The sequence below is a fragment of the Lethenteron reissneri genome, chromosome 33 (genome assembly GCF_015708825.2).
Source record: "Lethenteron reissneri isolate LAM-NWPU_2019-01 chromosome 33, ASM1570882v1, whole genome shotgun sequence".
NCBI lineage: Eukaryota > Metazoa > Chordata > Hyperoartia > Petromyzontiformes > Petromyzontidae > Lethenteron > Lethenteron reissneri.
The window spans coordinates 12,418,816-12,442,806 of record NC_083811.1 but is presented as its reverse complement, the minus strand read 5'-3'; the positions used below and the strand labels follow the sequence as shown (position 1 = coordinate 12,442,806).

The window sequence follows — 23,991 nt, the reverse complement described above, 5'->3', positions numbered from 1 at the left end:
CTCGCAATGTTTCAGCATTCGTGTGGAGCTCTCCATACACGGTTGGCTACGTACGGTGCGAAAGAAGTTCAACATAGATACATACAGCACCCGCCTTATGCGGTGGTGACATCACCACGGCGCTTGTGCCAGGCCAGGTGCACTTTGAGGCCACGTGGAGTGTCGAAGGCTCGCTGACAGGAGGTCACGGGACAGACCCAGGTGCCATCGGTTGACTAACTGAGATGACTGGCAGATGCACCAGCTGTGCCCCCGACCATATATATACATACACATGCTTACAGCGACCTTGGTTATATGGGTGGCAGGTTGGCCCGGTAGTAACACTTGTGCTCACAGCAAATAAGTAATATAAAACAAAAACTTTCTTAGAAACACGTTTTTATGAAATGTACAAGTAATGGATGAACTCCACGACTCCAAGAAGTGGCCCCGAAGCTTGCCATAACGTTAGGGACCGTGGCCAAATATAGCCAACGTCATTTGACCGTGGACAATTAGAGCCAAGCCGAAACATAACATATAAAAAATAATGCTTAAAATATTTTATATTTTATGATAGAATATGGTATTGTCATCAGTATCACATACGTATACCAAGTTTGCAGTCGATTCCACATTTGGAAGTGGGTCAAAATTGAGTTACAAGATTTGAGAATACAACAGAGTGAGTTACAAAAAAAGCGTGTAAAATGTTTAAAAATATATATTTTAAAATTGTAATGATATAATATAGTCTTGTCATCAGTATGACATAAGTATGCCAAGTTTGCAGTCGATAGCACATTGTAAAGTGGGTAAAATTTGAGTTAGAAGATTTTTTTGAGGATACGACAACAAACGGAGTGAGTTAAAAATAAAAAAATTAAGTGTGTAATAAGTATAACCCGTAAAAACAAAGTTTTTCACTATAAATCCTTCATATGCGTGGCAGCGAACTTAATATAAAGGATTTAAAAATATATTCGCCTGTGGAGGACGCGGGGATCGATCCCGCGACCTTTGGGCATGGGAAGCGAGGGCGCTACCAACTGAGCTACTCCACCACGGCCTATGGAGGGGTTACGCTCTGGGCTCCTACAATGTGACGTTCAGCCAAAGCCATGAATGCGTTCTATTTGAATATATGTAAACTAATTTTTTTTTTGCCTAAAAAGTGTAAAATTTTGGGAATTTTTTTTCACGAACATTAATTGTCTGGCACAACGAGTATGTGTGGAAAATGTCAGCTCGATTGGATCACGGGAAGTGGGTTAAAAAACGACCGAAAAATTTGCACGGTCGTAAGCAAGCAAGCAAGCACGCAAGCATGCGAACTTAATATAAAGGATTTAAAAAGGGTCTGGGTTTCGATTCTTGACTCGGTGGCCTTTCTGCGTGTCATTTGCACGGTCTCCCCTCTGGCTTCTCAAGGTTTGTCTCCCATCGCTGAACAACCGCCCATATAAAATGTGACTGGCACTGGCCAATCATCCCAATGCTGAAAAATTACCTTCAAATTACGTCATTAGTTTTTTTTTTCGATTTAAAGCTTTCGTGACTGCAGGGATTCATCTTCTTGGTTCTTTCGGTAAAGTCACGTTTTATTTTTATTATTTTATTACTTCCCTTCTACGTGACTTTACCGAAAGAACCAAGAAGATACGTCATTAGTATTATACTGTAAGCGACATCGCTCCCACCGGCCTCGATTGCGAAATACATGGACAGGACTGTTGCTGCCAAAGTGTCTTGAGACTCGACGACGCTACCCCGGGTAAACAAGCGTAGTAGTATTAGTAATAATAAAAGACTATTTTATATCGTAGGCAGGCAGACACTGCTGCCTATCATGCATGTCGTGCGGTGCCGTGCTTCACAGGGTGAGTCACCCGTAATGAGCTCATCCTCCTCCTCCTCCTGCACGACCGCCTGCAGCGTGTCAATCTCCCACTTGTGCACCTCGCTGCCCCACAGCGCCGGCACAAGCACGTCGTAGCGTGACCTGTCGGGAAGAGAGACCAGCAGCGTCGGACTCTCCCCGCGGTGTGAACGCGGTATTTGGGGGGTGGGGGGGGGGAGTGATGCGTGACTCCTAAGCAGAGTGCAGTCATCCTGCATCAGCACGGGTTCTCGGAGTGTATCAGCCGAGTGGGTGTTTTGGTGATGGAACCCTAAGAAAAAGACAAAAAAAAAACAAAGATCACCGGTATAGCCTTAACAGGCTGCAGGGACAAGTGCTGTTCGCGAGCACCTGTGAAGGCCGGCACATTGCACGAAGAGGTGGGTGGCCAGCATCACGCCCGGCCGCCTTTGTCTCCCTAGTAACGATGTTTACTCACCTTCACCAGGTACTATTTTGAGGCTGAGTTGACCCAGGAGAGGCCCAGGACCGGTCAGATAATCGTCACTGGTGCTGACCGTGACCGGGGGTCAAACCCGGTTTGCCGGATTGGTAGCGGAGTGCACTCACCACTACCACTACCTCTCACACATTTGCTCTGTGAGAATTCAGCAGCATTTACCTTATCGACGTGAAACTGGCCACTCCGATTGGGATAAGGAATATCCAGCCCTGGCTCATACACGGTCACTGGCTCCTGAAGATGAGTGCTGCCCCAATGTCCACTTTGGCTTGGCTTAGCTTCACCCGAGTAAAAACAAATTGCCTTTACTTAGCTCGTAATGGTCGATCACTTCCAGTAAATAAATTAATGTGGCTACGGCAACGATCGCCTGGGGCAATATGAGGACAGCAGCGGCAGGCACTGATAATTAATTATAGGTCAAGCTACAGAGCTCACAATTCTAAAGTGGTACATTATTTTTAGATGTCAAATCAACATAATCTATATGACAGTGATTTAAGGAAACTAATAATACGAGACGGAGATATTGGAGTGGAAGTCGGCGGCCAGCCAGCAAGGGGCAGGCATGAAGCCTTAAAAAGAAAACCACGGAGAGGTGATGCGTCAACTGTGCAGCAATTTTGGATACTGGCAGAAGGAAGGAAGAAATAGCACTGTGCGTAAGCACCAGTGATATTGGCCTAAATAACCTTCGAAATGCAGGAATCTCAAGTAATAAAATTTGTTTGTGTTTAACCTACCAGCGAATGTGGCTCAATTAGAAAGTTAACAGAAAGGCAGTACTTGCTGGGGATATAATCAGCCCACCATCCCTCTGGACCAATAAAATAAGAAACACTTTGTGCGAAGGAAACTGTAGGTGTCCTAACAGAGAGACCGCCCACCTGTCTCGTGAAAGTGACATGGAGGGAAGTTCCACCGGATGTTTGATTGAGCCAGAAGCAATTGGAAAATGTGCGCACCTATTTTCTATCTATTAAAATGTGTATTTTATCAGGTAAAGCCTCCTGAGCTATATAACTATTTTTAGAAGCGACGTCGCTACAAATGATAGCTCGATGTGGCTTATCATGTGAAAATATACAGCATCCAAATACTCTGGACGCATGTTTCAGGTGGAGCCACCAGTCTCTTTACCACAGCGGTTAGCACACTCCGCACAAACACGGCGGCCCAAGTTCCATTCCCAGCCACAGACAACAAGGCTAAAGTGAGCACCTGGTGCTGTGTTAAACTTCAGCATTGTGGAGACAAATATGGCCGGGCATGGTGCTGGTCACCCATCGGTCTGTTAACGCTACTCACGAACAGCACCTTCCCTCGCAGTTTGCCAAGACTCTTGGGGGGGGTATTCGCCTTGGTCTTTTTGGAGAAATCGCTCTGGATATTGAAGGAGAGACCCTCAAGGATTTCACATTTTTAACCCGTTATCACTTCTGGGTCATTATTCAATTTGACGTGTGGGTCTGCTGCGATGGGCATCTCAAAAGGCGCAAATGACCGCCGCGTGCCTGAATGTTGAGGGCACACATGTAACGCGCAACATGCAATGCATAATACAATAGTCATGAAGTAGGGGCAATAAACACTGCGGAACTGCTTAGCAATAATGCGTAATGATTGCTCACCAATTAGTTCTAATCAATCACTGACAGATGTGAAGCAAAGCAACACGTGCATTGTTAAACCCAACCATTGCGTGCTGTCATATTATAGTGAGGCTCATTCAATGGCTCGTGAATGCCCACTGTCTATCCTGTCCAACGGAACAATATGACCAAGTGTTGCCCGGCGTGTCCAGCAATACAATGGAGTGCAATGGGGTCAAACAAGGATGAAGGCAGCACAATGGATAGAAAGAAGGTCTTAGAGCGAGTGCACACAATGCTGCAGATATAATGGGTGCAATGGGTGATTGACAATAGTGAGTGCTGCGTCTGATGAAACAATAACATTGTGATTCAACCTCGTGTTTGTTTGTTTTAGAATTGTTTTCATATCACGTTCAAATATAGCGTATGGTTAAAATATATATATATATTTAAATGCAGGTGGGAATACATTGGGCTGCAGTGGCATTAGAGCACAAAAACAATATGTAGAGGTCAGTGTTTGCCATGGAGGCCAGTTTCTGTGGGGTTGCCGGTTTGATCGCCATGGATAGGGTTCGCTAAAAAAGGTGCGAGCTTTCTATGTTCTGGTCTGGGCCTGGACCGGTCCTGACATCACTTGCCACTGATGTCAGCCGTGGAAGCGACTTGAACTTGGGTCGCGGGGTTCATAGCGCAGGAAGCTATCTGCTCCACCCCTTGTTAATATACTATGATAGAAAGCACTCAAATGATCAATATGCCAAAATGACTGTGGATTGCCCTATGGTTAAACTGGCGCCGACCAAAGCACTGTGTAATTTACAACAATTGCTCAGAGGCACCAATGTATAATGACAACTCCCAATACCTGTTTGAATTGAGAAACACATCCTTGTCAATTCACTGCTGAGTCGGTCACGGCGGCTCCATTACTTTTTCTTCACCATGCTCGTAACCCAAATATCCGAGGTTCGAATCCGAGCAGTTACCCTTAATTAATCCCCGTTCTCATGCGTGGGTGAGTCGTTGGTCCCATCCTGGTTACCAGTGATTGTGGTATAACAGATTTAATGGAAAATGTGAAAGAGCTACGTTGTGAATGCGATACAGTTCGACAATAAACGAGGGACTTACAGTAAATAAGCATTTCACAAAAATAGGAAACGTTCCCTGGCATGCACAATAACCCTATTGTATTACATGTGCCAGCTTTGTTTGATTTTTTGTACAAAATTTATAATTCCTGTAAAGGCCCTTAGTGTTGTTTTGTGGAGTTGTTAGCGCACTGTGCTATGAGCCCACCAGCTTGAGTTCAAATCCAAACTACGGATCACATCAGTGGTGCTTATCTGAACCGGTCATACGCCTCCTGAAGGTTGACTCAGCCTTAAATGAATACCTGGTGCAGTGTGCAAACACCAGCACCGGGGAGACAAAGGTAGCCAGACATGATGTTGGTCTCACACCCCACTCCCTGCCGCCCTTCATAGGTGCTCGCTAACAGCACTTGAAGCAACAGTCTGTGAAGGCTACACTGGGGATCTTTGTCTTTATTTTGTGTGCTTAGCGGAGCGGTTAACACACTATGCTAAGATCGGACTGACATGTATTGAATTCTTGGCCATGATGCACATCAGGGGCAGGAGTGTGTAAACATCAGCGTGCAGTCACACCACCGTCTTGTGCCAGGCAGACATTCATATGCGCTCACCAATCAGAATACTTATATATGTCCTGGAGGAATCCGATGAGCTATTAAGCTCTTCCTCACAGATGTCGAGTAGGGGAACGGGGTCAGAACGTTGCAATGACAAACGATACAATACACGACAGGGGCGCAGAGTATGGATAAGTAAATTACGAAAAAAAACTTTTTTTCTTTTACCAGGTAAAGCCAACTGATCTATTAGCTTCTTTTTCAGAAGCGACCTGGCCAAAAATGGTGACTCAACGAAGTGCCTTAACATATGGACATTGATATCAGCCAAATAATCTCAGTAATTCATACTCTTAGTTCTTTCGGTAAAGTCACGTAGATAAAAAATGAAATACATTTTTTTAAAAATAAAACAATATAATCACGACGTTTCGGAGGCAACACAAGTCTCCGTTATCAGGTGGGACCGTCACAGCCAGATTTGCTGCATCAAGTGAGGGCGGGATTTAAGATGCAAGCTCTTAAGTACCAGTTAAGGGGGGAGGGGAGGGGGGAGGGGCTTATCAGAATGTGGTAGCCAATGAATGGAACGTATCTGGAAGGGGGGCGGGGCTAAAAGAGGGACGGGGTAATCGTGGTCGTGGTCAAGGAAGTGTTTGTGCGCAAGTCACTGTGGATGTACATAATAGAAAAGGAACGAAAATGCCCATGTTTATACCCGTGTTGGCTGACAATAAAGAGAGTACTGTCAAACGCTAGTAATTGTCTAACAAAGCTTGTCTCTCGGGTCTGCAAGGCTAAATAGACGTATACCCTTTATGTGCTTTATTGTGTGCACGCGCGTGTGAATTAATACCATTGTCTTGATCCCACCCCACATTTTTATTGCGAAAACAATTGTTTATACGAGGACAATGGGTGTTTGTACACATCTTTTAAAACTAACGACAATTTACATGAATTTATCAACCCACTGCTGGATGAAGGCTTCTCCATGCCACGTTGGTCATGGGGGGGGGGGTTGCGTAACCATACTTCACCACGTTGGTCAGTGCGAGTTGGTGAAGGGGGCGGCATGCGTTTAGGATAGATCCTGATATCCCTCATAACTGTATGTATGTTGAACTTCTTTCGGACCGTACATAGCCCACCGTGCTAATCGGAGGTGCGAGCTGATGTTAGCCAAGCCTGAGAGTAAAACTCTAAACTCTATTTTATGGTACATAACACACTGTGCTAACATCTGTTCTAACCCATAACACGTCCATTATCTGACCTATGATTATAAAAAAAAACACATTACTGGTGTGTGCATCAGGTTATGACTCATTATACATGCTTTCATAACATGTCCACATGGCAATTATGATGTTAGCTTGTATTTTTTCTTAAATTGCTGCAATTTTATAAATTGCCATTTGGCATGATGATACACACACCGTTATTAAACGTAATTATTCAGTGGAAATTGAATGTAAGAAAACCAACCTAGGAGTCATTTTATGAACTCCAATCAAGGAAACAGCACGCTCAACAATTACGGTGATTAATTAAAACTAATAATTTCATCGTGTGCCTTAGCAGTTAAACTCTATAGTTTTAAGCATAACATTAAATGTTCCTAATTAAACCCTGACACCTAATGTTCACGTTTCATATAACTTAATGGAAAGTAAAAGTGTTTTTACTTTTACACAAAATCATCTGTGTTGTTCTTTTGTTTGATGTGTAAAATGGAATTTGTATTTAAATACGTATAGAAATGTATGAAAAAAAATGTATCACACAAAGAACTAGGTGTTTATTGTCCTTTGACTTCATTAAAAAGGAGAAATGAATAACGTTTACAAATTCTGAATTAATGTTTTCAAATGCAAGAAGCTGCCACTTAGGCAGGCCGATAATTCACATTTGTCATGAATAGCAGGGCTGAGCCTGTTTGGTACTTTAATGGGACACTGTTTGGGAATAGCAGGTGCTGCTGTGGGGTTGAGAGGTGGCCACGAGATGGAAGCACAACGATGGATTCTTGAATCTATCTGCACAAAGCTTTGAGTGCCACCCTCTCCTCGCCCCGGTGGGTCTACTCCGGCTTTTCTGGTTTCTTCTCCCAAGAAGTCAAACTCTAATCATTGAAATGTCCCAATGTAAAATGCAATATTATTATTATTATTATTTCAAAGTACATAAAATGTATATTTTTTTTGGTGGGGGGTTAGATTGCGTAAATATAAACGTGTTGTTAACCTACCACCACCCGACACAGCCATATAGTAATGTTTGTCACGTAAACAAAATGTGCAATTAGTTACTACTTTAGCACACTGGTGTGTTGGAGAGGAAAAACCCACAACATTTACAATGTGAGTACAACGTTTTGCTTGTGATCACAACCAGCTTCATCAGACGATTTGCCAGAATTGTGATAGAAGTCTTCTCGTACACATAATACATTAAAGCAAACAATCACCAATGATGTGTTAACTTGACATTTCACAGGGATAACCCCTATACAGCCACACCTACGGCAAAGTTGTGACCCTGCATCAAGTCGCTCACTGCACTACTCGTAGCAGCGCCTCGACTCGATGAAGCTTCAGAGAGCCCCTCTAGAGGGAATTGAAGCCGACTCTTCCATGCTGGCCAAATCTCTTGTAAGAGGTGGAGGCATCCACGCCTTACCCCACGATACATGACGACCTACCACCGATCAACTGTGGCGGTCCCATTTCTACTGCTGGGTGGACAGAGTGTGGGGAGTGGAGTGAAAAAACTTGCCCCATTTATTAAACTGTCGTGTGGAGAACGTCAACATATCTAATTGGTGTATTCATGAGATCATCAGCAGGGGACGTGTAGAGGCTTTGCAATAATATGATATTTTTTTTCTCTCTATAATTTATCAATATTGTTTAAGTAGGGTACATATAAATGCACCATCGTGTGTGTATATATCTCTCTGCGAAGATTCTAGCATATTGACATAGAAAATTATAGATTGTGTTACCAATAACTCGCACCAATTGCCAGTGTGAGTCAAGTCAAAGTGAAACGTCCCCTCTGACAAAATCTTGGCTGGGGACCAAATCTCTCCACAGGATGAGCTCTGTTGCTTTCCTGACCCTGAAGAGTTGATGGGCTGAGTAACCCACTGCCGTTGCTTGTTGTTAAAGCCCAATTTATAAAGCATCACCAAACCACCAATCTTTGAGGTTCTGACTCGCACAACTACCAATTGTCCCATCGCCATGCTATGAATCAGCTGACTAGCAATTGTGAGAGCCAGGCAGGAATGCAAACCCCTTATTTTATTGTGCTTGATAGCTGGAAATTGGGACACAATTGCTCCAATGATGGGAATTGTAGGGGCCCCGCTCCACGTGGTTTAAATAGTGGCACACATCTTTGTATTCCCATTTCCTTTCAACTATCTCTGTTATACCACTGGAACAAGCTAACCACACACAATATAAAAAAGACACGAACACCACCTGCACATTTTCACAGACACATACACAATGTCCTCCGTTCTGCATCCATAGGCTGTAGAGGCAAGTGCTGCTAGTGAAACGGCTATTAATGCCACACCGCATGCGCCAGGGTGGTGTGACCATCACATTGTGCTCGGTACTTGTCGGTCGACGACATCCATACACACACACAAGGCGGAAATGGAAAAATAAAGTGATTTAGCCTCATAGACCTTAGGGGTAAATTCTGTTAGTAAACCTGTACAAACGTCATCATGACGCACAAGGGGCCGGTGCATCTACACGCTTTACGTTGTCACACTATTCATAGGATACTCTTTTTAATGTTGAATCAACCTAGGGGATGTACATGACAGGTTCAAATATCGCTTGCTGCTGGTGTTATCCAATTTGAGAAATCACTGTGTAACGAAAAAATATTACATTTTTTGTTCCTGGGTAGTACGTGTTATTTCCTAATCGTTTATGTCTCAAAAGCACAGAAAGTGGCTATTATTCCCCACAAACTTTGCTTTTGTGACCAAAAAATAAATAAACAACAGAAATATTAAGCGAAATTACAAAGGCATCATGCGGTCACATTTATAAATGAAAAAAGGTGGCTTTAAAATGTTAATATAATTAGCAACCTAAAAATCACTATAAAACGCGATCTCTAAATATGTCTAAGTGAATCAAAATACAAATAACAGTGAACCGCGCTAATGGGCGATTTATTTATTTAAACGCCAGTTTCCCTTTGCAGGCACATATCGGCCTCTTAATGTGTACACAATGTTATCAGGGCACTTTCGCGTTTTTTTTAAGGTCAATACGGTGGCAGTGCTCATCTTTATTGACGTTAAAAATCGTTTTGTAGAAAATTCCACATTCCGATGGTGGATCATCAAAAGGCTGTAGGAATCAAACTCCAGATTACAGGAAAACTAGACTGGTGGAAAGAACTCTGACCGTCTGCCCATACAATCATGCAACAATGTCAATATCAGTTTAGCTCCTCGAGCACCACTTAAATCCTCGTCAAGTGCAAGGTCTATAAGGACTCCCAAAAAATTAGTGTCCCATCAAATGGATAGGTGATTCAGGAATTGGAACGTCTCCTCCAACACGGGGCCTGGAACGGCTCCATGGTGGTCTGGCTGGGAATTGCTACCAAAAAAAACAACAACCAGGGCTTGTTAAATCATCTTAGCGACAACATTCCCGCAATCTCCGCTCAGCCAGTAAAACCGGCACACTACACGCTAACGCTAACTGGTTTCATGTAACGCCACAAATTTGATGTGACATTTCTGTGGAGGGCCACTTAGTGCTGAGTTGTGAGGCTCCAACGATTGGATTTCGGCACAATGCATTGGTCTGGTATGGAGAAGCTTCTCCCCCAATGGGATACGGTAATATAATAAGGGACTGAGGGTAGTTTTACAAAGGAAAAAAATATAAATAAGCTGGCAATCAAATACATTAAGTGAGGGTACGCTTTGCATTTTGATGCTGAACAATGCTGCAATTGATCGTGCTGCATTGTGCATTTTTGCTGTAATTTAATAAGAGAGTAGAATTAAGTTAATTGTTTTGATTTGTAAAGTTTTTTCCCCCTCCAACTTTTATCCTCAATATGTTATCAACATCCTGTAATGAGACAATGTATCCAATCAGGTCGCTCGCAGAGCAGTAGAAACATTTCTGTTATTACAACCCACGGAAGTTAATATCACAGAGCTACCTCGGAGTTCCCTGTAAATGACCTTTGGTACATACAGTAGGGAGGCATCACTTTCCCACCCACTTTGCTACAGAGAACAATGCACATAAATAACAAATCTTGAATCTTGACTTAAAGCTTTCGTGACTGCAAGAAATTCATATTCTTTGGGTCTTTCGGTAAAGTCACGTAAATAGGTTCAAAGAAAAATAACAAAAAACTATGACGTTTCGATCGCAACACAAGCGGTCGTCTTCAGGCAAATGAGTCAGACTCTGAAGGCAAAACTTTATAAAGGTTTGGGAATGGGCGTGGCCCAAGTGTATCGGTGGCAACCAGAGTCCTAGGCGGTGCACCACTGCCAATGAAGCAACAATGACAATTCCGCACCACTGCCAAAGCAGCAGCTATGTTAATGTGAGAGATTAGCATGTAAATGCAAGATCGCAGAGCTGCTGCCACATTGGCATGCGAGGCGGCTGTGTTAGTATGAAAAATATTTTAAGCCTGTTAATGTAAAATCAGAGAGCCTAAAATAACAACTAATATCGGAAAGTAGGATGAAAACATCACAGCCAGTTAAACTGCTTAATAACGTCCTTCCAATGATTGCTCAGTTTGTATCAATCTTCTCGGTTGAAATTGTGTCCGTGTCTTTCTTGATAGCCAGTGGGTTTGCAAAGTACCTTCATCTTGGAGAAATCAATTTCGTGTGAGCCCACCGCATTAAACATTGATCAGCCACGGCCGAGGTATTGGTCCTGCCATGTTTCAGATCTGCCTTATGTTCACCAACACGGTCCGAGACATGTCGCTTAGTTTCCCCAATGTAACTACTGCCGCAGACACAGCTTAGTTTGTAGACGCCAGGGTATTACATCCTTCACAGATGGGATCAGATCACGAATTTTATGTACTGTGTTAAATCGAACCTGGATCTTGTGTTTGCTCATGATTTTGGAAATCTTTTTAGTGACCCCTGCTATGTATGGCAAGGTGATGGTTTTGCTTGGGTCCTCAGATGGTTCTTTCCCAACGGTTGGGGCGATAGCTTTACGGATTGTGTAGTCAGAATATCCATTCGTCTTGAGAGCTTGGTGCACGTGTTTCACTTCACTGGCTAGGTGATGATGGTCAGAAATACATCGAGCTCTATGGTGTAGAGTTTTGATGAGGGAATTCTTCTGGGATGAATGGTGGTGGGAGTCAGGCTTTATATAGGCATCCGTGTGGGTGGCTTTCCTGTAGACTGAATGTCCCACTGAGCCATCTGGTCTCTTTTCGATTAAAACATGCAAGAATGGTAACTTGCCACCCTTTTACACCTGCATAGTGAATTTGATGGCTGGGTGTATGGAATTGATGTGGTTGAGGAATTGGTTCAGAGCTGGCTGGCCATGTGGCCAGATGACAAACGTGTCATCTACGTACCTCTTCCACAAGGACGGACGTAGAGTGGATAACTGGATGGCATCCACTCTACATCCAGTTAATGGTGGAGACGATAGGACGAAGGGGTGTACCTTCTTTATGGATTTTTGGTAAGCCATACAATCTGGGTTTTAAGGAAAACCGGTTGGTTGGTTCGATTAAAGATGTCGAATCAGTGATGATATTGTTGGTTTCGTAACGAGGCGGTTAGTGGGATCTCTTTTTTATTTTGGTATAGCTACCATCATTAAGTAGGTCCTAAATGTTGTTATTGTATGTGGTTTTGTCCATGATGACTGTGGCATTGCCCTTGTCGGCTGAGAGGATGACGATGTCATTTCTTATTTGTAATTGAGACAGCTCAAAGCGCTCATCCTTACTGATGTTGCTAATAGGTGTCTTAGCGTTTTTTAGGATTGCAGCGGTTTCCGATCTTGCCATGTCTGCAGTAATGTGTCCCAAACCATTAAGGGCTACGTCGACCTGGGCAATGATATCATCAACAGGGATGTGTTTAGGGGTGACTGCGAAATGCAACCCTTTAGCTAGCACCGATTTTAGGCTATCGGAAATTGGACTATTACTCTGATTGATAACAATCTTGTCAACGTCTAACTTTGTAACTGTGTGGATCTGGCTTCTTCTTGGAAAGAAGGTTGAACGTAGAAATCAGGTTACCTTTGCAGTTAGCTGACATTGAGGTGGCTGAAGAAGCTGCCATGTTATCTACATGTTCCCAATCAGATGTAGACATTTTAAATGTCAATGTTAAGTGCGATTTCATGGAGAGCCTTGTCTAAATTGTCAAGTTCAAATCGGAGCAATCTTATTCTCTCTGAGATCAGGGCTAGGCCGGCCATGAACAAAATCCGTTCAGCATTGGGAGAAGTGACAGCAGCAGATGTGAGTGTAAATGTGATCGGTATTACCTTAGTGTCGCGGCATCTCTTCAGAAAAGTGAGCGACTCGATCAGATGAGCCTTCTTGTCTCGAAGTTTGTTAAAATATAGTTGTGTGGAAATCCTCCCCGTAGAGGCGGTTAAGATGGCCGCTTATGTTGCGATCGAAACGTCATAGTTTTTGTTATTTTTCTTTGAACCTATCTACATGACTTTACCAAAACACAAATCTTGACTTAAAGCTTTCGTGACTGCAAGAATTCATATTGGTAAAGTCACGTAGATAGATAGGTTCAAAGAAAATAACAAAAAAATAACAAAACACTACGACGTTTCGATCACAACACAAGTGATCGTTATCAGGAAAAAAACGATGATCGCTTGTGTTGTGATCGAAACGTCGTCGTTTGTTGATATTTTTTTGTTATTTTATTTAAACCTATCTATGTGACTTTACCAAAAGACCCACAAAATATGAAATAACAACATTGATTTTATTTATTATTTGGGTTGAAATTGAGACAAATTAAGTACAGAACCAAGTTTAACAACCATGGGTTTTTTTGTGCGCAGTCATGTATGTATGTTGAACTTATTTCGCACAGTACGTAGCCAACCATGCTATTCGGAGGTCGGAGTCTTTGGTCACTGGGCTGAGACCATTAACGCACACCTCATAGGGTTCAAAGCCAGAATATCAACAGTGCCGAGCTCAGTGATCTGACTTTTTGAGCCATCTGGCCACCTCCCAGAGTGTCATTTCCAACGTGTGTTATGTGCACACACCTTTACATACCAATTTTTTTTTTAATTTACCAGGTAAGGCCCACTGAGCTATACAGCTCTTTTTCAGAAGCGACCTGGCCACAAATGATAGCTCAACGAAGTGGCTTATCGCGTGAAAATGTATAGCAGCCAGATACTCTAAACGTACAGTTGATTCTAAATGTGGAGGGAACAGCCGAAGAGAAAAATCCGCACGAACACAGGGAGAAGATGCAAACTCCAAATATACAGCAGGCATCAGGGTTGGGATCGAACCCACAACCTCCTGTAGACCAGCTGAGGTAGTTAACATATCATCACCGTGGTGGCCCTACCTACGACAGCCTTGCTCAAGCACTTTATTCTTTTGACCACAGACAAATTTGAGGCAGGTTCTTTTATTAACTAATCAGCAGATATGCTGTGTCAGCATGGTGAATATTTTAAAGATATTTGTGCAAATGAAAATGTGATTCATTTTAATGTATGTACAGCATATCATCTATAATCATGTTTTAATCTAATCCAAAACTGATTTAGTTCTGAGAATATGTTTGATATGCATTGAGATGCGTATCAATATTACTATTATTAAAGCATTAGTGAGGATATACATGTATTTATTGGTTCCTTCGGTAAAGTCACGTAGTTAGAAATAAAATAAAATAAAACAAATCACGACGTTTCCATCGCAACACAAGCAGTCGTCATCAGTCATCAGGCGACTGCGTGCGTTGCGATCGAAACGTCGTGATTTGTTTTATTTATTTTTAACTACGTCACTTTACTGAAAAACCCAAAAAGTATAGGATTCCTGCAGTCACGAAAGCTTCAAATAAAGATTGCTTATTTTCTTAAATGTTTTCTATAACCATCATCAGTAATGCTACTGTAACTGTCAATCTGGCTGGCTGGCACTGTGTATGAAGCATTCAAATGTAGTAGTAAGCTCCTACTTTTCTCTGAGCATGATAAGATTGTGCCCAGGAGAATTTCAACAGACAATCAGAAATTGTCACCAATACTTATGAGTGACCAACATAAGTGAGAACTGCTCCATTGCTCATTTAAACACAGAGTCAATATGCGTCGACTTCATTGCTGATGCTGTTGCATAATCATAACACCCCAGCAGCGCAACTCAATATACGGTATATGTGCGGAAAACCGATACAAGTTCATCAATATGTTACACGATTTAATATTAAAATGGAACACTTAGAGTAAATTCCCCCCATGCAGTTTCCAACGCAATTGAAGTGCTTTAATTACTCCTCAACATTAAATGCTTTTGCAGGAATTCTGGCAATCATTCGGTATAATTAGGGATGCCACCTTTTTTTCCACAGACCAAACCCAGACACATTTCTCAATCAGCCTAGGTCTTTCGAAACTCTGCAGCTTACCGCCGCGAAAACGTTCAACACAGTACCGGTATCAGATCTCGCCACAACTACATTTCTGCCACTCAAGTGTAGATGCCAATTCACGGACTCTACGGCCAAACCCAGCCGCGTGGCAACCCTGGTTATAGCGCGCATCCGAAGCCCATCCATGGCATTAGTCTGCAGGCTTGTGTTGACTGTTTACTCTGCTCTTAGGGGCGATTTGTCAAAGCCCTCTGCTAATTGGGTGAAACTACCCCGTGGGCTTCTCCAGTTTGCACTAGTGAGAGAAACTAAGCAGCTTTCGTATACGGATTGGCAGAACCGTGCGATAAACACAAAGAAAGGCAGAAGTGGCTACGCTGAGCCACAATGGAATAAGTTCAATTGGTGGCTGATGCCCGTAGGGGTCCTGGCAATTGCATTACAGCAGCAGATGGATATAAGCCTACCCCTTGGGATAGGGATTCCACCTGTCCGGGTTAAACCCAGATGGTCCAGAAATTTGGATGTGTGTTAGGGTGGCAGAGATTGATTTGTATCGAAACTTGGTGGTACTGTGTTGAGCTGTATACCATTATACTGCACAGTTTTGAGAGACCTTTGGCGACTGGGATATATGTATGTTGAACTTCTTTCGCACCATACATAACCAACCGTGCTAATCGGAGGTGCGGGGGAAGGACAACAAACTATACAAATATGTCCTGGTTTGGTCGGTGGGAGAGGCTCCAACCCTATCTTTGGAGCAAAGCCCGCTGCGCTTATATCCAGTGTGCTTGTATCAGAAGTTGCCCTTTGCCTCTACCCACCAGTGTATCGTAAACACGTTGCTTTTATGAGAACTGTGCTTTAATAAAGTGTGTTTATACCAGCTTCCACTATACTGCGCTGTTGACACTACATCATTTGAAAATGTGTTTGCCTTGGGAAAAGAGTGCCATTCATGTATTTGTCCATTCATAAACATTTACAATAACGTGGGCCAGAGCTCACTTGCATTGGCAGCCCTGAGCCATTTTGAAAAAAAGAAATCACAACCGTGAAAATTCCACATCCCACAATCCTATGGCAAGGGCCATAGTATCATCGGATACTTACTGTGCGAAAGAACTTCAACATACATACCTACTATAGACTTCCCCTCTGTATCAATAAGAGGCTGAGTCAGCCACCAACCTGACCAGGATTTAAACTCACAACCCTCCGATTGTGAGTTGAGTGGTCGAACAACACAGTTGGCCAGGCTGGACAGAGATGGACCAGGCCAAACAGGGTTCACCTGGCCAATGAGTATGTTCCCCTTGCATTTGCAATAGGATGTCTGTTTCAGTTGTAACCAGAAACTGTTTGATTTTGAAAAACAATTGTGAAACATGAACTGAAATTCGACACGCGCACACCTATGGGCGAACTTGTGCAACAACATGACCCCAAGGCTGATACGTGAATCACTGGCGACACGAATCCAGTTCACGTGAGAGTGGGTAACGAGCTGTAATTGGTTGCGTACGCGCGCTGAACTCCACAGGCGCCCGTCCGCAAATAGCGCTAATGGAGAAATTGCTTTCATGCAACAATTACAGTGAAGACAGCTCCCTCCATCACCGCTCCACTCGCACTCTCCTGCCTCCGATTTGGACCAATCGAGGGACCTCAAACTGTGTGCAGGAAAAAGTTAAAGTGTCTCCTCGAGGCAGGAGTCATTGGCGAAACTCCACACTCCCTTAGAAGGGAAATGTGTAGCCCTGCAATGCCCTATTCACGTCACTGCTGGTGGAAATGTCCTCCACTAGAGGGGGCCCTAGCGAGGCCCCTCTATTTATGTACGTGAACTTCTTTCGCACCGTGCGTAGCCAACTCGTGGTAATATATAGGGTATGTTGGTCGGCCGTCACGTTTTACCACACCATACTTGACCTGCCAATCGCCTGACTGGTACCGGTATATACATTCAAACTCCTCGATGGACAGAATGTCTGGATTGAAGAAACTTGCTGCATTGTGCTCCATTCCTATAGCGGCAGTAACTATAGTTGTTCTAGTGGATGATTACTGCATGACTTCCCATTATTTTGTGATTAAAATAAATTTAAGTTAATAAAAAAAAACTCAGGGTATTTAATGCAACTGGGCACTGAAATATGAAACTAAAACAATACCTCAGTTCCTCTGCTTAGAAACATTATCCATGAACAGCGGAGCATGACCACCAGATTAGAAGAGTGAGTATTGTAAACAGACCGTGAGTTCAACCACCATTGTAATTGGCTTTGCAATCAAAGTCAACTTTGTTTCACCAGATGACAAAATAAGAGACCAGGGAGGCGCCACCCGGTGGGGGGGCTTGTGGGTAATTGAGGGCGCCATGGTGGTGAGATGTTAACTACCTCGCTTGGTATACAGGAGATCGTGGGTTCGATCCCGACCCTGCATATTTGGAGTTTGCATGTGTCTCTCTCCCCGTGGCCGTGTGGCTTTTTCTCCGGGACCTCTGGTTGTTCCCTCCACATTCATAATCGACGCACGTTTAGAATAGTTGGCTGCTATAAATGTCCACGTGATTATACACCACTTGGTTGAGCTATCATTGGTCGCCAAGTCGCTTCTGAAACAGATCTACATGGCTTAGTGGGCCCTATCTGATATTAAAAAAACAAAATCGTTTGGAAGAGTGACCTTGGAATGCTTCCCGTTGCCATGTCAGCTGCGGCATTTGATCCACATCCCAACACGCCATTCACCACGCCGGTCACCACACCTCACCACACCTCACCACGCCCCTCACCACGCCGCTCACCACACCTCACCACGCCAGTCACCACACCTCACCACACCTCACCACGCCAGTCACCACACCTCACCACACCTCACCACGCCAGTCACCACACCTCACCACACCTCACCACGCCAGTCACTACACCAGTCACCACACGTCACCACACCTCACCACCCCTCACCACGCCAGTCACTACACCAGTCACCACACGTCACCACACCTCACCACACCTCACCACGCCAGTCACTACACCAGTCACCACACGTCACCACACCTCACCACCCCTCACCACGCCAGTCACTACACCAGTCACCACACGTCACCACACCTCACCACCCCTCACCACGCCAGTCACTACACCAGTCACCACACGTCACCACACGTCACCACCCCTCACCACGCCAGTCACCACACCTCACCACGCTGGTCACCACACCTCACCACACCTCACAACGCCAGTCACTACACCAGTCACCACACGTCACCACACCTCACCACCCCTCACCACGCCAGTCACTACACCAGTCACCACACGTCACCACACGTCACCACCCCTCACCACGCCAGTCACCACACCTCACCACGCTGGTCACCACACCTCACCACACCTCACAACGCCAGTCACTACACCAGTCACCACACGTCACCACACCTCACCACCCCTCACCACGCCAGTCACTACACCAGTCACCACACGTCACCACACGTCACCACCCCTCACCACGCCAGTCACCACACCTCACCACGCTGGTCACCACACCTCACCACACCTCACAACGCCAGTCACTACACCAGTCACCACACGTCACCACACCTCACCACCCCTCACCACGCCAGTCACCACGCAGGTCAGCGAAAGGGGAGGTCCACGACCCAGTGCAGAGGTCACTCACCACGAAATCCGGTGACCCCCTTGTGTGCCGCAAGTCTCTCTAATCCAATGTTTTGTTCATACGGAGCGCGACATTTACATAGAGATAGGGGGAGGGTTTGTATGGATCACGAAAGGGCTTAGCGGAGGGACGGGAAGGAGTGGAGGGGCGAGAGAGACGAAGAGGAAGGGAATGGTCAATGGCTTCGAGAGAGGAACGGCAGGGGGCTACGAAACGGGACCGCTTCATGTACAAGGGAATAGAGTAAAACGATGATTCAACAACATTCATCAACATGTACTTCTCGAACACGTGTGCAGACACTTGGACAACAGTCTGACGGCAAGCATCCTAAGACCGTGTGGTAAAGTGCATGTCTAATTTGTTTGGAGAGTGAACTCCCCAGACAAATAGTAAAATATATTATATAAGTCATGCTCTTGACACAATCAGTCTGGCATTTTGACAACTTTTTTTTACAGGTGTGTCATTCTGGTTTAAAATCTTGCCCCTGGGAAGCCAGTGCAGGCGCTGAGACAAATAGACACGAGGACTTGAAGGGGGCCTTTAAAAGTGTCAACGACCAGTTGCGAACTTGTCGGGATATTTTGCACGCCCGCCGTTTGAAGGCGGGTACGTGGGTGGCCTGTGGGAGCAGTGCAGGAATTAGACAGCGGGACACTTAAAAGTGCATCAGACGTGCAGTAAAAATACTTTTTGCTTAAATTCAACCCTTGTTTGCGATCGCTTTGGAAGCCGGCAATTGTGCCATTACTGTTTGACGTGCTCTCAACAAACAAGTCCCCCCACCCCCCACCTTCTAAAACGTATACTTGTGGCGAGAGTGCACTCACAGCTGTTGAGCCTGATTTGAACTTGAGGCTTAAGATGACTGCGGGGCACCGTGTTAGTGCCGTCCACTCGCGCGTACTTCACTGACGCGCCCCCGGGGGGTTTACAAGCGGGGAGGGGAGGGGTGAAGCTCAAAACAAAATCAAGAGTGGACCAACGAATGAAGCGGCGATTGGCAAAACATACAAACAACGTGCATAGGAAAAGTCAAAGTGCCACTGTGCTCGAACGAGCAACGCTCCATTGGCAGCCCTAGCGAGCGTTGTAAATTCTATATTCGCATGACAGGTGCCGGTCTATCCATAGGATACTAACTGCTGAATTCTCACCAAATGTATCTGTGTCTTGTTAACCCCAGCAGATGATGGGGGTTTTTTTGTTGTCGATTACCAACCAACATGTCTGCTCACGTGCTGTACGACAAAATGGCCGGATCGAGAGAGAGAGAGAGACATGGCAACGGGCTGCCGTAGGGTCTTCATCCGATTGCGAGTTGAGCGCTATACCCACGGCAACATCCGGACAGATTAAGCAGCATGTGGTTGCAGTCTTATACAATGGCTCATGGGCCAATGTATCAAGGTGTAACTTGTTACTGCGCATCGGACGACACGGGGGGGGGGGGGGGGATCTAATATCGGTATTAAATAACCTCGTGAACTCTAATCGCCACCCCTGTTAGGGGATAACAAATACGTGGAGTGCACTACCTCTGGGTGTGTGTTCTTTGCTCGTACGTTTACTTGACCCCTGTCATGTTCGAGGTTACGGGTTCAATATTAAAAACACTTACAAATGTTTCTGTTTCTTAGACCAGTTGGTATAAACGTTTGGAGGGGAACATTATAATGCCCAAAGTTCATTTCTATGACTACCAGTAATATATATCGAGGTTCAGACCTGCAATTTCTTGCTTGGAGTTTATGGAAATGCATCCATTAGCGCGAACTCTAGCGAGCCCCTCTAGAGGATAATTGGACGACTCTTTCATGCAGGTCAGACGTCTAGGAAGAGGTGGCAGTTCCGAAAACTTGTCATATGATACGCGAGCTACCGATCCACTATGGAGTAATCATTTACACTACTGGGAGGATAGAGGTAGAAAATTACTCATTCAGGAGCATACTTCTAGGATTCCTGAATAAATGCAGCAGTGGTATTGCACTACCCTGGTATAATATCACTTCACTTCAACTGACGCCCATCGAGATCGATCGTTGCAATGTGCAACGATACCTACTTTATTGAGGGGATATTGGCCCACAAAATAAAGACTGTCAAAGACAGTGGCGGCTCCTGCAAAATCTCTCAGGGGGGGCAAATGTCTGGATGATTGAAAAGGATAAGGTCCACCCATGCAATGGATAAATTAACAGCTTAAGCATGTAAAGGCAACTTCACTTCTTTAATATTAATGAAAAATAAAGTGACTCTTACAATACATATTGTTTGTTTCTATACTCACTATTAAAACAAACCACTCAAGTTTATTTTATTAAAGATTCCACTAGGTGGCCACAAATTATATTGTTGGATGAAACGTGCTTACGTATGATGACGTAAGCACGTATGATGACGTAAGCACGTTCGGGCGAGCCCTCCCGGAAGCCATAGAGAATGCATTGGAGCGCCCCCCGGTCGAAAAAAAACATCTTTGAATGTAAGTCTATGGGGCCACTCGGGGCGATTCTCAGCCGGAGTGAAATCGCCCAAGAAGAGGCGGTACTCCACAGAACGTGACATGACGCTGATTGGACTATATCCAGAGGCACAGTGACTGCTAGCGTGACTCTGTGGTTTAATGACATTGGTGGTGCGTCGCCCAATTGCCCTAATGAAGAAACCGCCCCTGGTCAAAGTGATTGAGCCTGCACCATTCTGAAGCGCAAGTCTAGTGTGCTAACCATTACACAATGACAGCATCCCATTCTGAGAATGTGCAAAGTGCTATTATACCGGGATCGTGCAACAGCACTGCTGCATTTATTCACAGAATCCTGGAAATGTGCTGAATGAATAATTTTCCTGGAAGTGGGTTTGTTTTAGAAAAAACAAAACTGAAATCTGCCTTGGGGCATGGGGCGGGGAGTGCCAAAACAACTGAGACATCATCGAGTGTTGAGAGGACGATGGCGTCCATCGTGTGTTGGGAGCATGCCTCCAATGTCTCCCATCGGGAGGGCTATACCACCTGTTTGAGCTTGACTTAGACAGTTCGGGAATTGGCATCTCTGTTCAGACTGGCAGGCATGAACAATCGCCGATGCGCTACTTTATGTGATACAAGCATACTCCTTGGGTTAATGTTTGCATGTGTCTCCATGTGACCCAGACAGGCCGGGAATTTGCATCTGAGTTAGCGTGGCAGGGATTTGATTTGTAGCGAGATCTGGTACCGAGGTAATATTGACATTTCTTAGAGAATAATGCACAGTTTTGCTAGACCTTGTGCTGATGGAGAGATATGTCTGGGTTTGCTACACAGCAGCAAAAAGGTGGTAAGACTATCCATCGGCTTCTCGGAAGGCAGCACCCCTGCCGCATCGTTTGAAAGAGATCGGTTATTTACAGCCTGCGCTGTTCCTAAGTCACTCCAGGTCCTTTAGTTAGTCTGCCTTGATCAGACAGCACATCATTGGAAACAACAGCAAGCATAAATAACCATGAGATGTGGGTTTAATTAGAGTGTTTTTTGCACATGTGTAGAAATGTGAGGGAACGCGAGTCGCGATGCACGTGTGCTACTGCATACGTTGTGCCGTCTGGCTCTGCGATGGGCTTTGCACGTTGCGCTGCATGTTGTATGAATACTAAGCATCCTTGATCCAGGATTTTTACTTTTCGCTTGTGAGTCGAATGTCCTGCCACAATGCCATCTCTGTCTGGATGTAAAGCCTCACTGAGTCTCAAGGCATGCTTCCAGGAGGGTCCTGCAGTGGTATTTTACATGTATATTGCATATCAGCAAGTGTGTGTGTGTGTGCTGTATTGTGTAAGGGGAGCGGTAGCGTAGCGGTTAGCGCGCTGCTCTACGAACCCGGCTACCTGATTTTGATTCCCGCTCATGGCCAACACCAGTGACGATTATCTGAACTTGTCCTGGGCCTCCCCTAGGTAAACTCAGCCTCAAATTAGTACCTGGTGCAGTGTGAAAAGATTGCCACGAAGGAGACCAAGGCGGCCGGGCGTGGTGCTGGCCACCCACCCCCTCATATGCCGTGCCGGTCTTAATAGGTGCTCGCTAACAGTACTTGCCCCAACAGTCTGTTCAGGCTATATGGGGGATCTTTCTATTTGTGTGTCAGGCATTCCTGTCTAAATAAAGGACTGTCACCATTACCATCACAGTCTTCATCGATATCATCAACAAATTCGAATCATAATGAAGATTATTTTCATATCTCCTTTGCTATCTTCTTCATTAGCACGTTTGCTTCTTTTCTGTCGCTCTACACAAAGTTTAGAGAGCAATACAAAAACATGATTTAGCTTTGCATTGACATGTGGATTGTTCTATCAAAATGTATGTTTGAATAGGGCCCCTTGGTTTTTTTTATACAGGAATCTATCCACAGTACTTTAGTACTATCAGCTGCACATTCTTACGCGGTAATTGTTATGCACACTAAATTTGAATGAACTCAAAACAATTACATATGAATTATAAAAAATTGCAGTGTTGCACAAAAACAACTTACGGCGGATTGTCCGCATGTTTTGACACTGCTCTGTCTGCTCACTCCAACCCAATTTTCTCGCCTCTGTATCAGCCTCTGCGTGAATTATCTCCCATCAACGAACCTCTTTCACTCTTCAAACTGTGCAAAACATCACAGAGCTGGTGAGTCATGCTTTCAGGTAATGAGACCAGTTGTTTTTCTGTTTGCATAGTGTTATCCCAACAGCAGCAACGACCATCACAGATAACCAGAATTAAAGTTAAAATGGTCTCCAATTAAACCAGTAAGAGATGGTGCTAAAATTATGTTTACAGTCCTAAGCCGGTGGTAGAAAATCCATATTTTCGATGGTGAAATGAATTTATCCATAAGATGTTAGTCGTCCAAGGGACCAGAGATAGTATTTGTTGATGAATGTGGAAGCACTTAACCCCACAATCAGAAGGTAGTGAGTTCAAATCCTACCTGGGTGTCTGCTCAGTCCAGCGAACCTCTCATTAAAGAGTGTCCCCTTGAGATGGTGGTGGAAAATTCA

At 44.5% G+C, this 23,991-nt stretch overlaps 1 protein-coding gene across 2 annotated transcripts in view; it reads right to left on the bottom strand.

Moving 5' to 3' along the window:
- The window catches only part of LOC133350352 (uncharacterized), a 207,207-nt gene that overhangs the window by 106,356 nt on the left and 76,860 nt on the right, over positions 1-23,991 (bottom strand). Inside the window, exon 11 of one of the 2 annotated variants that reach the window (XM_061564640.1) lies at positions 1,872-1,984. The exons of the other annotated variant lie outside the window; for it this stretch is intronic. Within the exon in view, the coding sequence (XP_061420624.1) occupies positions 1,872-1,984 (113 nt within the window). The remainder of the gene's footprint in view (positions 1-1,871; positions 1,985-23,991) is intronic. 2 annotated transcript variants of the gene reach the window in all.